At 51.8% G+C, this 15403-nt stretch overlaps 5 protein-coding genes across 6 annotated transcripts; 2 read left to right on the plus strand and 3 right to left on the minus strand.

The window, feature by feature from the left end:
- The first annotated feature begins 1920 nt into the window (after positions 1–1920).
- Positions 1921–3743, plus strand: NCU09627 (hypothetical protein). The gene is made up of 3 exons (XM_958298.3): positions 1921–2351; positions 2612–2889; positions 3433–3743. The coding sequence occupies exons 1-3, from the start codon at positions 2028–2030 to the stop codon at positions 3503–3505; spliced, it is 675 nt and encodes a 224-aa protein (XP_963391.3). The 5' UTR covers positions 1921–2027; the 3' UTR covers positions 3506–3743.
- Positions 3744–5330: 1587 nt separating this feature from the next.
- On the plus strand, positions 5331–8160 carry NCU16498. Of its 2 annotated transcripts, none has more exons than XM_011395360.1 (2): positions 5331–5874; positions 6386–8160. In XM_011395360.1, exons 1-2 carry the CDS (start codon positions 5501–5503, stop codon positions 8055–8057), a joined length of 2046 nt encoding a protein of 681 aa, XP_011393662.1. In that variant the 5' UTR covers positions 5331–5500; the 3' UTR covers positions 8058–8160. The 2 variants fall into 2 exon arrangements, with proteins under 2 accessions (XP_011393662.1, XP_011393663.1); XM_011395361.1 differs by having other exon boundaries at positions 5331–5833.
- A 1284-nt stretch (positions 8161–9444) lies between these two features.
- Positions 9445–10701, minus strand: NCU09623 (hypothetical protein). Its single transcript, XM_958294.3, has 3 exons — positions 10290–10701; positions 9969–10174; positions 9445–9861 (listed from the first exon to the last, which is right to left on the minus strand). The coding sequence occupies exons 1-3, from the start codon at positions 10611–10613 to the stop codon at positions 9723–9725; spliced, it is 669 nt and encodes a 222-aa protein (XP_963387.2). The 5' UTR covers positions 10614–10701; the 3' UTR covers positions 9445–9722.
- Positions 10702–11250: 549 nt separating this feature from the next.
- On the minus strand, positions 11251–13327 carry NCU09621 (guanine deaminase). Its single transcript, XM_958292.3, has 2 exons — positions 13034–13327; positions 11251–12934 (listed from the first exon to the last, which is right to left on the minus strand). Exons 1-2 carry the CDS (start codon positions 13309–13311, stop codon positions 11743–11745), a joined length of 1470 nt encoding a protein of 489 aa, XP_963385.2. The 5' UTR covers positions 13312–13327; the 3' UTR covers positions 11251–11742.
- Positions 13328–13759: 432 nt separating this feature from the next.
- On the minus strand, positions 13760–15068 carry NCU09620 (hypothetical protein). Its single transcript, XM_958291.3, has 3 exons — positions 15020–15068; positions 14806–14953; positions 13760–14738 (listed from the first exon to the last, which is right to left on the minus strand). Exons 2-3 carry the CDS (start codon positions 14937–14939, stop codon positions 14354–14356), a joined length of 519 nt encoding a protein of 172 aa, XP_963384.2. The 5' UTR covers positions 14940–14953; positions 15020–15068; the 3' UTR covers positions 13760–14353.
- Between the last annotated feature and the right edge of the window lie 335 nt (positions 15069–15403).

Here is a 15403-nt window from a genome sequence, read left to right on the forward strand (position 1 = left end):
TGTCAGAATCAGGTGCGCACTTTGCCGAAGAGTGCCGATAGCACCTGTGTTTCGTTTATCCAATTGTGTGGCACATACCTGGTAAGCGGGGCATGGTGCAGCAGTTCGTACCTACCCGGGCACCTCTAGACTAGTACTGACCTACCGCTGCATGTCGGCAAGCAAGGGCCCGACCATAGCGATGGATTCCAGCCCCGGCCCCGGCTTTATTCTTACTTTTTCGGCATTAACCGACCCGGCCAGCAGACTGATCAGAGAGTGACTCTTCCATCATTCCTACCTATCTACCTCCTACCTACCTACCTGCTTGCTGTTTTCTAGAAGGTTAATACCCATGCCTTCTCGACCTACACCGAGACCCGACCTCCCCGTCGCACCATAGTACCTACCTATTTTATACGCAGGTGCGCAATGACATCGATCAAGCAGCTACCTTACGGGCAGTGTTTACCCCTCAGAAACCGGGGCCTCTAGGCACCAATCAATCCAGAGAGCATGGGGACAGTTTGAACCACAAGGCATCCATCTGACTCAGTCCGTCGCAACTGAACTCTCAATTTTGCCTTCGACATCGAAACGGTGAAGCCTTCACAGGGTTTCTATCGAGGGCAATTGGGTGGGGTCCTGTCATGTCAATATTGTCCGTCAGCAATCGGCATAGTAGTCGGGCAGGGACGCTGTCAGTCATAAAGTGCTGGTAAGTGATTGGTTACAACGTCCAATTGACTGCTAACCAGGGGCACCAATCATCTCCCTCGCCCGGAATGTCATCCATTCATAGATCTGAGATCGGAGGGCGACCCAGCGGTTAAGTCGTGCAATGTGGTTCAGCCCTATGGCTCACACAAGACACCTTCCGCTACTCAGAAGGTTCAATCCCGTGCGTCTGGTTCCCGCTCGGGCCGAAGCTAAAACCCATCATTGGAAATTAGCAAGTCGGTGGACGAGCGCTGGGAGCAGGCCAACGAACAGACCTGGGTCCGGAATCACGCCCAAACCATCAGTTTCACTGTGCTCCATAGCGCCAAAGCATCGCCATTACCAGAACCGCAAGCTTGAAACGCGCGGTGAGTTCGGTTTATGTACTTGGGCTAAGACCCAATATACCTACCTAGGAAGTTTGATCGCAAAGAAAACATCTTATGGACAAGGGACCCCGAACGCTGGACTGTGGCTGATTCCGCTATCCGTGACATAGTGCCACATGAAGAACAAAGATACCACGAACCGGCTTCCCTTGACCGGTACCTGTACCGTCGCTTGACATCTCGTCATACGCAGTTGCAAAGAGCTATTGTGGCAGTGAGCGAGCATGATAAACCAGGAGGAGGCGGGTGTGGAGCTACAACCACCCAAGCCTTGCTCCTCCTGGAGACGCTAACAACCAGATCTCCATGCCACCATTGTTTTATTTTACCAGTTTTCAGCCTAACATAGCTACCCTAGGTACCTCTTACATCCTTGTGAACGCCAATTGCCATCGATTGAGTTACTCTACGTTGATCCACCTATTTTTCTTCCTTCGTGAGAGCTCACGTCCAGATTGGGAAGCTGCCCTAGAAACACGGCGCTTTCAGGAACAAACCAGGATAGCCGTCTCTTTAAACCCCTGGGCCCCTGAGCACAGTCCGGTGCACGCCGCAGGACCGCAAGGCGCATCATCAAGGGCAACAACTCGGTCACATTTTGTACCAATCGGATGTTGATTGGTGTTATTCCTGGGCTGGCCGAGTCCATGTATGCTGTCTAGTGTCAGCCAGGCTATGGCAAGTGCCTTATATACATGGCATCCCTTTCTCATGGAAGTCAGTGTCATGCTTAGTCGACCTGTCTACTTACGCTTTGTTTCCACTGTCATCCTAGTCATCCTTTGCGTATTAGATCTTCTCCTGAGGTTGTCATCAGTTTTCCCTTCCACCGCTTACCAATTTCTTATTATCCACTTTGACCATCACCATCCTCGTCGACCTCGTTATTTACCGGTTACACCTAACCACACGCATGCCATCATCCCATACACAATCACCATGTACAGAACCAATCACCCAAAGTGGAAGCTCACCCACATTCTCTGTATCCTTGGCCACCTCGGACTGATAATAGCCGGCGTCGTGGCCTTCATCCACAACCTGGAGAGCGAGGCCGACAATTTCGATTCCGTATCACCGCAACCAACGTCAATAGTTATGAACATGTCGGATGACCAGACGGTCATTAATGCTGATACCAAGTCATGTACCATTGTACTGGTACAGGGCTTGGGCAATGGTGTTGATGGAAAGAGTGGAAGTGGGCATAGCAATTTTGGGATTATTGTCAATGAGCTGTTACCGGTCGCTTCGGTCATTGTGGTAAGTCATTTCTTCTTTCGTCTTGGTATAGGAGCAGAAGCGTCAACACGGTCAGTTTCACTTCTTCACCATCATGACCGTCTCATGGCAGCACTACACCAATCTCTCCTCCCTTTCCTTGATTGCATCAAAGAAATGCAGAATACATTGCACCCGCCGATTAAAGCACACCACAATATACTGGCTCCTACTTAGCTCCTCCACATTTCCGGCAAATTAATGCGGTATTGCGTCAATGATCTGCTAACAAACATTACCAGGGAACAATAGGTCTGCTTCTCAACATTGGAATTTTTGCCGCTCTGCTCGCCGTCGAGAGCACCTCTGCCAAGGTCAATCTCACAGAAGGCGAGCAGCACTGGCGTAAGAAGATCGTAACAGTCTCCTGTTGCGTGTTTAATTTGCTCCTTGCTGGTGCAGGGATAGGGTTAGCGGGAGCCATGGGAATCAGGTTATCTGGTGTTGGCGGTAGGCACTCGGGCATGAGTGAAAGTGAAAGGAGTCTGATTGCTCCTTTGGTCTTGGGTGCCGTGCAAGCGTGAGTCTTTTCTCCCTATTCTTCTGTCTCCTTTCCTGCCCGGAGCCTACGAAGGGCCTGAGTGAGATGTCTGGCAACTAGGGCATCCACAATCTACCTAGACGCGTTCCCACGAGAGCGAGTGCTGCTCAAAATTGCCAATGTGCGTGGTGGCTGACTGATCATCATCCTTCACTGCAAGCCCAATGGTAGCTTGAGAGAAAGCATCATCTTGAAAGTGACTGGCAGTTGGATGGCTGGGTGAGTGGGTGAGGATTGGTGGACGGAAGGCTGGTTCATCAGTCATCACCGAACACACAGGGTCTAAGCCACCTTCAAGGTCATACCCGCTCATACGCTACCTATCTTGAGTCTTGTCACAACCCACCTCGGCTCTTGCATACCTTACCTGATTGACATTATGGCGGTCTTATGAGGCATTTATCACCGTCTTGTCCAGTTTCTGCCATTTTCTGTTGCCTTCATCACTTTTCCCCACTGCATTTTTCACTGCATGCGAACAATATGAAGGAATTGGTTGGCTAATTTACCTATCGCTCACAGGCCACTCTGCGTAATAACGGCACTGTTTGACTTTATCAAAAATCATCGAGAAGGACAAGATCTCATCGACTAGGTAGTTGGGTTACCTGTGAGCAAAAGGAGTCCATGGTGTGGGGTGCAGACTGGATGTAAAAGGGCGCTGTCTATGGTTGCATATGGGTTCAATTTGTTATGATGATTTCACGGAGTTGGGCGGCATACCTCTACTTATTGATTTGGTTCTTGGGAGGCCTCACTTGAAGATTTGGAGCTGGCGGTATCGGCGCTTTGAAGACATGGAGTAAAGGGTTAATGTGGAGGTCATCACAAAACAAGGTGGGAAGCCGTCAGCATCCGCGTGTGACAGAAATGACACTACTGCAAAGTTCTTCTCATCCATGTCTCCCTCCTGTCGGCCACCTTCGTGTCACATCGTGAATCCCCGCCTTTTTTTTTCTTTCTTTTTTTCCATCCTTTTTTTTTTTTCATTGTCTCTAGCCAGTCCTTGCCATTGGATGTTTCCTGGTGGCTTTTATCGTATCTTGTCCTCGATTTTCACGCACTTCGCGATCCCTGGCTCTGGCATCTTGGTCATACCGCCCTGACTGTCCCTGCAGGCCTTTATTTCCACGCACAGCACCTACGAAGGAAAACATTTTCTCTGCGAGATGGTGTACCGAACATCTGGAGCAGGAACCGTGCATATAGGTATACATGTACTTCAAGGGACAGATGCAGGTCGCCGCAAGGTTATATTGTCAGGATCTCCGAACAAGACATCATGTTGAGAATAGCTCTAATCGACATGTTCAATTGTGCGCAACAACATGATAATAGACGAACGGATTGTGACATATGTGTCCGCTGTGGACGATGATCCGAGTTGGGGTTGGACACGTACTCGGAGTTTCAATAGGTAGGTAGGTACCTAGTTAGAGCCTGGCCTAGCAGTTGACCGTCAAGGTCGGCATGGACATGTACAACTCACATCAAGCCTCCATCAAACCGCAAACGATCGAGGTACACTTGTCAAACTGTATGATGATGGCTGAAACAAGAGCAGCTGTCTCCAGCCGACAGGTGATCGTGGTGGCGTTTAAAGGGCACCACGCCAGCCAGGGGTTGATATCGTGGCCCCCGGAGTCAGCCCTCTCGGGCGTTGGCATTCTCTGCATCACAGCGTGGGAGGACACTAGCTGATCTCGGCATATGCAAGGTTCTTTTCAGATTGGGAGATGCTGTGCCACGCGCGCGGTTTCTCTTTTGTGTCGTGATGGTGTTCTGGCTTCGTACAAAAAGCTAATCACCTCTTGTGTCGGCAGCTGAAATTTGCTCCTTTGCCGGCTGCAATATGGTTGAGATGCGGTGCTAGCTGGTCGTCGTCGGTCCCTTGGTCGAACAACGAGGTGAGGTTGCATTGCGACGGTGTGATCGGCCCCCAAACGTCGTGCTCAGCAGAAAAGTGTTCCGTCGGAGGGTCATTGATTCACCGATCGTCAGGCGATGGCGATGCTAGGCAGTGCCATTGTGCGGTGTTCTGGAATTCAAGTCAGTATTTACCTCAAGGCTAGAATGGTCGAGGCAATAAACAGACGGGGCGTGGTCGATACCGGCAGCCTCAGTGCCATTGTCCTCGGGAGGTGGCATTCTGGCAATGGAGGACTTTTGCCAGGTGCTATTTGGAAGAATTTCTAGGTGTAGTCCGGGTGGTAGCGGGGGGGTTACATGGGCGGCCGTGTTTGGGCAACAGTCCCCACCGCCATTTGGCGGATGGCGACCAATGCCTGACGACCAAGGGAATAATGGGTTAGGTAGGGGCGGCTGCCCACTGGCGTCATGCGCGGTTCACGGCTTTCTGCACTGAACGCAGCGGCACTAAAAAAAGTGAGGTTCTTGCATCCCGTCTCCCCTTGGGGCGTGCCGGCGCTCCGCATTTTCCATTCCATCTTTCAGTTCGTTCAGTTTCGTGCCCAACCACCCCCCCTTCGGCCACCGGATTCTCTCTCAGTTTGTTCCATCATTTGCTGCTTCCTGTCCTAGCTCGCTTTTCTCTTCTTACAAAGCGCTCGGATTTCAAGGATAGGCCCTGATGGTGACCATGACCCGTGCAGATGCTCCCGCCGTCCCGGGCCTTCAATCACATCCACTGGCACCTCCACAACAACACGCACTTCAACCGCAACCCGTCTCTCTCTCATCGGCGTCAGCACGACCCTTATCATCCACATTTTCGCAGCGACTTCCTCCTTTGGCCATGTCAATAGGAACAGCGCCGGTGCCTGGCGCTCCTCACTTGCAAAGACCTCCAGGGCTGGGACAGCAACAGTCCAGTACGCGCACGCTCCAGGGCCCGTCCGCGCAGGATTGGGCCCGCCATCGAGATATCATCGTCGACCTCTACAGACAGTATCCCCTCAAGAAAGTAAGCGATATAATGAGGAGTCAATACAACTTCTCGGCAAGGTATTTTGGCGTCCCTTCAGTCCGTCGTTATCAGCTCAATCAAACAACCGATGGCGTCTTCGTTACCATGTTCTTGTCCCCGTCTCAGCATGGACACAACATCTGCACCCCGTCAGAGACACCCTGTCCTGTCCCATCACTGCACTCACCCATCGAGTCGCAGCTTTCATCAGATGGGAGCTAGCCGCATGTGCTGGCTCCACGCCCTGTTGACCACAGCACCGAGATCCAGCTCATCTCTGTCACGTCTCCGTTCCCTTATGCCCGTTCCCTTATGCCATTGCTGGCATTCATGTCTATCTGATCACGTCCTCTTCAACTATAATAATGGCCACTTCCATGTCAAATCATGTTTCCCATGACCTCTCCTTGTCATCATCATACCTTTCATACCCTCTATCTTTTATCTCACCCTACCTTCCCTTGTCACATCACGCCACCTCCAAAAAAACAAAACCAACATGACGCTGATCGAGATTCCCCTTGCTAACCTCACCCTGTCGGACACCAGCAAACGCATGTATGACAAGAGGTTCCGGGAATGGAATGTGTTTAAAAATGTCAACAGTGATGAAAAGGATAGGCATGTACGTCCTGGCCGATTCCATGGATCCACTTCGCCTCGGAGGCACGGCCATGCCTCACCGGCGGCACAACATGATATAAATAACCGGGACGGCGTGGGGGAAACACCACCGTACACACAAACCTTGCTATCACCACATGAGAGACGGAGGCGTTCACAACGGTCGACGAGCCCCTGCACATCCCTGTCCATCACCATATCGAGTCCAAGTACCAAGTCCATAGGGACGTCACCAGCACCAGTACATCAGCGAGCCATGAGCCCACCAATTACCCGATCGGCCTTGAGCATAGCGGATCTTATCATTGAAACAGCCCCCCAGCCGAAGCAGAGATCCGAGTCTCCTGCCGAAACCATCGAAACGTGCTCGTCACCGGCTTTCTCTTCCTCGACACCTGGCGGTCAATCATGCGCTACACCTGCATCGAGCTGTGCTTGGTCTGAGGATCAGAACCGAGATAAGGACAAGCAATTAGTCCACACCAGGTTGCCCAACCCACAAAATCTTTCCAACTTCAAGGCACAAATCCGCGCCCTTGCCGAGTCACCGCCGCCATTCATCGCCCCGGACTCCAGGACGCGGACACTGGACATCATCACTCTCAGCCTCCGTGACTACTATGACTGGCAGATACGCAACGTACCAGACGGCATAACACCCGATGACTTCCTCGGACAGGGGACAGCCGATGTATCACAGCAGTACTGGTCTTCTATCAAGAATGCAATCTACCTCATCAAGCTCTCGGCCAGTTCAGCGCAGTCAGATGCCACTCAACGACCTGATCTCCGTGCATGGCCGGCCCTGTCCGAAGCTGGTCGGGACGCCGCAGCCGCCATGACCAGCCAACCTTTTGACTTCCTCCGCAACCTCTTCGCCACGCTGTCGCCAGCCAACGTCCGCGCCCGTCCTGAACTTCGGACCATCCTCCTGCAGTTCCTCGCCAGCGAAGCCAATAACAGCTTCTCACCCACACACCCCATCGCCCGCATCTGCACCGAGCTCAACAACGACGAAGACTGCCAGGAAATCTCGCGCCGCGCTTTGCAGTGCATGGTGGACTTGTTCAGCCGCCTCGGCCAACGACGTTTTGTCTCCTTCAAACTCCTTGACTCCCTGGCCACTCTCCTCCGTCGCAACGGCGAGTTCGATGCGGCAATGGTCATTGTCACGGAGCTCTTCAAAGCCTGCCGGCAAGAATTCGGGCCATACGCGGAACAGACACGTGCAGTTCAGAATGAGTTGGCGCACTTCTACATGGTTGTGGACGATGGTGATCAAGCATTACAGCACTGCATGGCTGTCATTCGCCGCCCGCCACCCGAGGGGCTAGCCAATGACCCGAAGATTGCTTTTCACCAAGACGGCATTGCAGCGCACACGATGGAGGACGTCGCGGAGATTCATGAGAAACGGGGGGATCTGGATCAGGCGATTGTTTGGCTTGAGAGGGCAGCTGATGTCGCATTGAGGGTTTGGGGGCCGCAGGCGGTAGCGACGGGGCATATCATTGACAAGCTCACAACGCTCAAGAAGGAGTATGCGAATAATATGTTGAAAAGTGCGAGGGACTGGGAGGCTATTATCGAGCGATAGTATCTAGGTAGCTTTGGGGATGATTGATTGAACAATCGTTGTTATTCAACTCTTCTTCTGTAGAATGAGCGAATCCTGCAATACCTAGGTACGAGCTACTCTCAGCTCTGTTGACGCATTCAAGAAAAGATAGAGGTAAGGTATTAGTGGAAGATGCAAGGCGTTGACAGGATCCACAAAAGGATTTAACGCAACAAGAAACATGTATCTATCTAGAGGTATGTACCTACCTCTAGGTACCTCTGGTCAGAAGAGGGGTCCTTCGGGATCCGGACCCGGTACTGGAAGCACCAATGACTGCAGCTGATACTTACAACAGGCTTGGAGTGGATTGATGTAGCTTCACACAGACTCACAATAGAAGTAGGTTGGGATTGCAGGTACTCGTGCTGCACCCTCATCCAAGGGGACATGGCCATGCGATCTCTCAGACAATTAAATGCTGACGAGGCCACGAAACAACGGGAACTCCAGTGCGGCGGGAGCCCGAAGCACCCGATGGTGGCCGAAAAACCGGGACAATTATGGCATGCCTCGACCAACCTCAGATAAGCTGGAAAGAGCAACCAGCAACCACATTCCGAATCCTACCAGGTAGGTACCTAGGTACCTAGAGGTAAGTACAGTAGCGCACCCCGACGGAAACCCAACAAAATTGCAATTCTGGAGCTTGATCAGTTCAAGTCCGTCGTGCAATCTTCATTGCATGTGTCCAAGAACCGCATCCGACGTTGCATCAGTCTCAAGCCTCAACACCGAGTCAGCATCAGCGAGACCATTGGTCTTTACGAAAGCCTGAGTATTTCAACCTTGCCTCCTCTGGCTTCTGTTTGTGCTTGGAAGATCGCATCATTCTGCGCATAGGCTAACAACTGAGGTACCTCTACGATCGAACAATGTCTGAACCTCGAAAAACCACTGTGTCTCCTTCATCTCCCAAGGAAAGCTCTGTTCCAGCCCTGGCAACGAGTCTGATCAAACCCCATCCCCGCCCGGTCCATTGCGTGGCCCCGAAGCCTCCGTGTCCAAATCCGACGAAGTGCTCAAGTCCGCCGATGTCGCCGATAACCAAGACCAACATTCAAAGCAATGAAAAGGAAAGAAGAGCTGGGGATGGACGAAGCGGGGATGACGGGGTCATACTGGCAACACTTATATAGAGGCGTGGCGTGATCGCTCAAGAGCATGGAGAGTTCCAAAAGAGGAAGCAGGCTCTGAACATCGAGTATGGTGGGATTTGTGATGAGCTTGAGGCTTTGGGACTGGCTGGTAATGTTGTTTGGAGGGAAGTCTCACTATAGGATTGTAGAGACGCTGGGGATGAACATGGTAGATGGTAGGTAATGATGGAACATGATCACTCCAAGACCACGACATTCAACAACGGCGGGAAGAAAATCAGAGCACTTGACTCTGGTTATAGCTACTACCTAGGTATGCAGGCCTTCTCCTAATACTTTTATCCCCCCACCTTCAATCATCCTGTTCTTTCCGACCTCTCCCTTGATCTTGCCCCTCTGTCTCTCTTTTTTTTTTTCTCTCTTTCGGGTATTAGTATGCCGGGATGAGTGGGGACTTTCAGAGACTTTCAAAAGAAACCTCATGACCGTACAGCTTACTGCGAAGACTTGACCGTTGGCCGCCTCCATCCGGGAGGGCGATCCCTTAGTTACCATGAACAAGCTGCAGATCCTTCCGAAGCGTGAAGTAATAAATACTCTGGCAGTCACGAAAGGGAATAGCCAAACCCTTGGGCTTACTATCCTTGAAACCCTGGTAGACGAAGGTGTCAGAGGTCAAAAAACTATTTGCATCACTGAATGTTAGCCATTCATCCTTCTTAAGCACACAAATTTATTCTGTTTCCCTCAAAAGTTCCCAGCAAAAAGGAAGGAAAACAAAACAACTCACCCAACAGTGGTAAAGTCCGCCTGCTTCTGCGCATCCTTGGTGATGTTCCAGCTCAACATGTTGTTGTAGTTGATGAACAGGCATCCCTGGACCGAGCCCTCCCAGACATGGAAGATGCCGTCGTCGTCGAAGCGGTCCATGAGGCAAAGGGAGTCATCCGGGGGGAGGTAGTTGAGGTCGTGGCAGTTCTTGTCGTCTTCGCAGATCTGTTGTTGTTTGTGTTTTTGTCAGTACAACTGCTACCTTCAATGGCAAGTCACACCCGAAGGCTCCGGAGCTGCAAGAACCTGTCTGAGGAAAAAGAACTAAAAGCGAACATACCACAACCAAGGAATCGGTTCCATGACCCCAGTTGGGTCTCTTCTGGCAGTTGAAGAAGTGAATAACCTCGTTGTTACCGCCCGTCCATTTGGGCGGCTCCTTTCTCGCGTTCAAGGCCAAACCCTCGTCCTCACGCTTGTTAAACGGACCGTAGCGGGTGTATGCAGCTAAAGCGTCTTCCGGGCTGAGAGGGACATTGGGGCTGGTGCTGACGGGATCAGCGATAGCCGGGCTGGGAGCGGCCAGGACGAAAGCGGTCGGGTTGAGAAGGCTGACGACGAGGGTACCGCTGACGACAAGGGACTTTAGGACTGAGGTAAACATTTTGAAATCTTCCCAGGAGATTGAGGATGCGGGCTAGGGATGCGTGTCGAAGTTGAAGCGGTCGCCGAGTCCTTTGGGTGAGTTTGTCTGACTGGACGGGACTTGGAAGAAATGGGCGGTTGGGACCAGACTTAGCTGGAAGGGAGAGAATTCCATTTCTTATACTTCTGAAAGTGGAAAGAACAGCCAGAAAATACGGGAAGAAAGTGCCGGTGAAGGGAAGTGCAGTGAATGGGAGTGCCTGTGAAGGAAAGATCAGTGAATATGAGTGCCAGGCCGATGAGGGGAGCCTCAAATGCACCTAGTAAACCTGATGGGCGCCAAGGCCAACGAAACTTATGGAAGGTACCTCGTCCTGCACAAAATAGTTGAGACCTTCAACATTAAACCTTGGGTCGAGGTATACTCCTACTGCACATCCAGTATCCTTGTTACACCTCTTATCTTGAGTTCTAGGCAATTCCTGAATAGAAATACTCGGATGGAACTCTAGCTGATGTCTTTTCGAACTGTTCTAATTCCTATCACAGTCTTGCTATGACCTTTTTTTTGCTGTTTCTTTTTTTTTTTTTACATCTTGGGGGACGGTAGCGGACTGGTTTACCTAACCTGTTGGTTGGTCTCATCTTTCTTGTCTCGGAAGAGGGTACCTGTGGAATTCCAGATTTCAATTGACAATGAACCTTTCAATGTTAGGTAGGTACTGTATGAGTTGTGTGGGCGAGCGCTGTACTTGTGTGAAAACTCTCGCCCAGCTGGATTATCTGTTGTACCACCGCATGCAAGCAAGAATGTGGATTTCTGAAGTGATCGTAAAAAAAACCCTGGAGGTAGTATGAACAGCATAATGCCGCTCGCCTTGGCCAGAAAGTCCGTTGTAATGCTCCTGTATGCCTCACAATAAGCCAAGAACATCAACAATATCAGCTAGAGGCTATTAGGCATTGTTTGAGCTTAGAAGTGTTTTGAATCTCGATCCAAAAGTGGATCAAAGACCTACCTCTACTGAACAGAGGCTGCCTAAGCTTCTCCAGCTCCAGTCCACACTTTATTGTTGCTCCAAAAACATTGTTCCTTCCACCATCCACGACGGGCCATCTCAATCAGGTAGTTCTTGTCATGCGCGCCTTCATATTTTCACCTCCCTCACCATCCTCCCCTTCACCAATACCCTCACAATATTCCTATCATCCCCTGTCATCACAAACTTCTCGAACACCGTGTCCAATTCGTCCTCCTCCTCTACTATCGTCATCACCCCGTCCCTCTGCCAGTCCACCACCAACGCATCGAACTCCTTCCCAACCTCAAAATTCCCCACCTTGTCCTCGAGACAACAAACCTCGGCCCCTCCCAATGTTGCCAAATAAAAGGCCTCGGCAATTTTCAACCCCTTATCTCTCCCCTTCGACTCGACCTCCCGCGCATGACTAGCAATCATGGCCTGCCTTATCGCATCCAGCATCGAAGACGAAAACCCTCCTCCACTGTCAGTCCCCAGACCGACTTTGATTCCGCGGTTGAGAAACTCCCGGATAGGGGCGGCCATGAACCCGCCGCCCACTGTCATGTTGCTTATCGGACAGTGAGCCACGCCGCACTGCAGCTCTTTCAGCTTGTCAAATTCGTGAGGGGCCATGTAACAGCAGTGCGCGAGGATGGACCGCTTGGTCAGAAGGCCGTAGTGGTGGTAAAGGTCGGCCTCGGAAGAGAACTGAGGGAAGAGTTCGCGGGTAGCGGTAATCTCCTGCTCTGCTTCGTTGAAGTGCGTCTGAATAGGCAGGTCGGGGTTCTTGGCTGCTATTTGCCCGAGGCCAGCAAGACCGTCGGCGTCACAGGAGATGGCAAAGCGAGGAGTGAGGACGTGCTTCAGTAGCATTCCCTCGGGGTCAATCTTCCGAATGTGGGCGATGCAGGATTCCGTGTCTCGAAGGGACTGCTCGACTGACGCATCGCGGTAATAGTCAGGGGAGTTGCGCGTCATGTTGCATTTCCCTACGAATGCGCGCTGGCCTTTGGCCAAGCAGAGATCGGCGAGGATGTTGGTTGCCTCGGGGTGAATGGAGCCATAGTAGGAAGCGGTGGTGATGCCTTGTCGAAGGAAGCCATCGATAGCGGAGGAGTAAATACGCTGCGCGTGGGAGGGATCGCGGAAGCGACCTTCGTTGGGGAAGGTGATTGCGGAAAGCCAGTCTAGGATGTGTTGGCCTTGGCCGAGACCACGTTGGGCCCATTGGGGGGCGTGGTTGTGTGTATCGATGAAACCGGGGATGATGAATTGGGAAGGGGAGAGATAGTGAAGGGTTGTGGTGGCGGTGTCTCTAGGGGTTGGTGTATTAGTAGGTAGGTAGAGGTCTGGTAGTTGAAGATTTCCACTTGATACGAGACTGATAATCAGTATCATCAGAAGGTCTACCTACATGAGGCTGCCAACCTCTCCCGGCTTCACATCTTTGTGAAAGGCAGTGATTACGCCCTGCGCTTCGACGATCAAAAGGGCGGCAGGAAGGATCTCAAGGTCATGGCCAGGCGTTGACAGCGAGTGGATGACGGCGCCGTGGAACGCTTGGGCCGTTGCTTCGTGCGATCCCATGTTGGATTGCGGCGATTTTGACAAGAGGAAGTGGTTCTCGAGGTCCGGTCGTTTGCGTTGATTGTAGGTCATCCCGGTCTTGCACACAAACCTGAAGCCCAACATGTGCGGGGGAAGTCGGCGTCGACCCCCCGAAATAGCGGGTTTGTTCCTGACCCCGCTCCGCGATATGTACAGTCCAGCGGGTACTGGTCTGTTTGTTAGTTCGAGACCTCGTGGCAACTTTCCTATGCGTTTCTATGGCTAATTACCTCTAATGCATGATCTTACTTTGGCTACGCCATCTCTAACATTCAAAATGCCAGATGAAACCCCGCCAATGCCTTTTAATGAATCTGTATAAGCTTTGGGACCATTATAAATAGATTCTGTCTAATGAACAATATATATGTTGTAGGAGTGCCAGGCCTGGTGTACCAAGCCAACAAACAAACCAGCACTGGACTGTACGTGGCGTGCACTAACAAATTCGCCAATGAGCTCGACAACTCGCTGGAGACACTCGCTTCTTTCAACCCAAACAAGAACGAACAATGTCACGGGAAAAGCCCTTCATCAAATTTACGTCTATTCAGAATACATGATAGGGTAAGCGACACGCGACTTCCTTAGTCCTATGGTGTCTTCTCGGCGACTAACACTAGTTCCTGCATTGTTAGTGCTAGCGGCCTGCGATGCCAAGACCGCAGTGTCGGGTGCTGTTGCCCTCCCGCTATCCACTGCATTGGCGAGCGACACCCGGACCACTCCAGCTGCAGCTTCACCAACTGTTCCATGTCATCTTCGACTGCAGTGCCCGGTTCGTGACCGAACAACTGAAACGACGGAACGAAGCGTCCAGTCCAAGTACTACTTTAGTACCTCTACCACAGTGGATTCCGCGCACAATGAGTTGAAATAGGAAGTCGACGTCCGTCGAATTGATCTTTCCCAAAGGAGGCAATCTGGTGATTGATTGATGTGTCCATGTCATATGTACACTACCTGGAGGTAGGTACAAGCTCTTCCTCGTTCATACCCTAATTTCTACCTCAAGCTCTCCCTCAACACCCTGTGTTCATGTCAGACCATGGAAGTTACCTCCATTTCACGCCAATCCCCAAGGGCACTCGGTCGTCTCCCAAAGGCGGTATCTCGCACCCCCTATCTAGGAGCAACCAGTGGCGCGATTAGAAAGGCACTGGGTAGTGCAAGTATTTCCAATCAATGTATCCCTAGTCAATGCACTGACATAGCTGCTGCTAACACAGCCATTCAGCGCCTTCCGGGCCGCGGACTGCAGGTAATAGAACTGCGCATCCTGGACGACGTTCGCCCAGCTGATGCAGCACTGGTTGCCGCCCTGGCTCAAGCAGACCGAGCGAGGAGACTGCGGGATGGCCTGGCTCGAAAGACTGTTGATCAAGTTGGTGCACACGGGCGCGTAGGCCCGGTGGGAACCGGAGCAGGTCACGGCGTTGGAGCCGCAGCGTTTGTCGAGCTCGGGTGACGGGGTGGAGCGAGCCGTGATGGGAGTCGATTCATCGCCATACCTGGCGGGAGAGGGGTTAGTGGCCACCTATGGTGCGGACGTGAAGGGTATGAAAAGGGGTAATCTACCAGGTGATGGTTCCGTTTTCGGTCTCGGTCTGCTCAATGATGATGAGACCGTCCTCAGCGGGAGCCGGAACAGGGCTAGCGAAGGCTATGGCGGCCAGGAAAGCGCTGAAGGCGAGGATCTGCTTGAGGAGCATCTCGAGGGTTGTTTCTGCTGAAGTGCGTTAGCTCCAGTCTGGCTCAAATCCGGCAAGAAGGTCTTGACTCTCGAGCCTACCAGTTGAAACGGGCTTCGAAGCGGTGGGTTGAGGACTTTTATGAATTCTGCCGCAGAGGATGTGGATGAAAGTGAGATCTTCAGACCAAACTCGAGCGGCGACTCTACAACATTTATACACGAATCATCTCTCTATGACCGAAGGCCTGGGCGGAAATGCACCCGCCATAATCAGGCGTTCCATTGTCGAATCGTCGGCATCCCTTGTCCAGAACAAAGCCATCTACGCTCAATGACTTTGGTGTAGGAGCCTCTCGGCAAGGATGCATAACACATAGTCAACCACCTGTTGACCCCTCCGACATGTTATAGAGTGTCATCGTGGGCTACACTTTGGTGTTGATGATTGCCTGAATATTGTGGCATCAGTCACAAACCATGGTT

The sequence above is a fragment of the Neurospora crassa genome, linkage group II (assembly GCF_000182925.2).
Source record: "Neurospora crassa OR74A linkage group II, whole genome shotgun sequence".
Taxonomy (NCBI): domain Eukaryota; kingdom Fungi; phylum Ascomycota; class Sordariomycetes; order Sordariales; family Sordariaceae; genus Neurospora; species Neurospora crassa.

Bases quoted from the DNA above. Each gene is read 5' to 3' on its own strand.
- NCU09627 (XM_958298.3), top strand. From the start codon at position 2,028: ATGTACAGAACCAATCACCCAAAGTGGAAGCTCACCCACATTCTCTGT. The intron at 2,352-2,611 runs GTAAGTCATTTC...AAACATTACCAG, and splicing joins CGGTCGCTTCGGTCATTGTG to GGAACAATAGGTCTGCTTCT. The intron at 2,890-3,432 runs GTGAGTCTTTTC...TATCGCTCACAG, and splicing joins GTCTTGGGTGCCGTGCAAGC to GCCACTCTGCGTAATAACGG.
- NCU16498 (XM_011395360.1), top strand. From the start codon at position 5,501: ATGGTGACCATGACCCGTGCAGATGCTCCCGCCGTCCCGGGCCTTCAA. The intron at 5,875-6,385 runs GTATTTTGGCGT...GTCGGACACCAG, and splicing joins CAATACAACTTCTCGGCAAG to CAAACGCATGTATGACAAGA.
- NCU09623 (XM_958294.3), bottom strand. From the start codon at position 10,613: ATGTTTACCTCAGTCCTAAAGTCCCTTGTCGTCAGCGGTACCCTCGTC. The intron at 10,175-10,289 runs GTATGTTCGCTT...AAACAACAACAG, and splicing joins GAACCGATTCCTTGGTTGTG to ATCTGCGAAGACGACAAGAA. The intron at 9,862-9,968 runs GTGAGTTGTTTT...TGATGCAAATAG, and splicing joins GCGGACTTTACCACTGTTGG to TTTTTTGACCTCTGACACCT.
- NCU09621 (XM_958292.3), bottom strand. From the start codon at position 13,311: ATGTTGGGCTTCAGGTTTGTGTGCAAGACCGGGATGACCTACAATCAA. The intron at 12,935-13,033 runs GTAGGTAGACCT...ACCAACCCCTAG, and splicing joins GGAGAGGTTGGCAGCCTCAT to AGACACCGCCACCACAACCC.
- NCU09620 (XM_958291.3), bottom strand. From the start codon at position 14,939: ATGCTCCTCAAGCAGATCCTCGCCTTCAGCGCTTTCCTGGCCGCCATA. The intron at 14,739-14,805 runs GTAGATTACCCC...CTCTCCCGCCAG, and splicing joins GAAAACGGAACCATCACCTG to GTATGGCGATGAATCGACTC.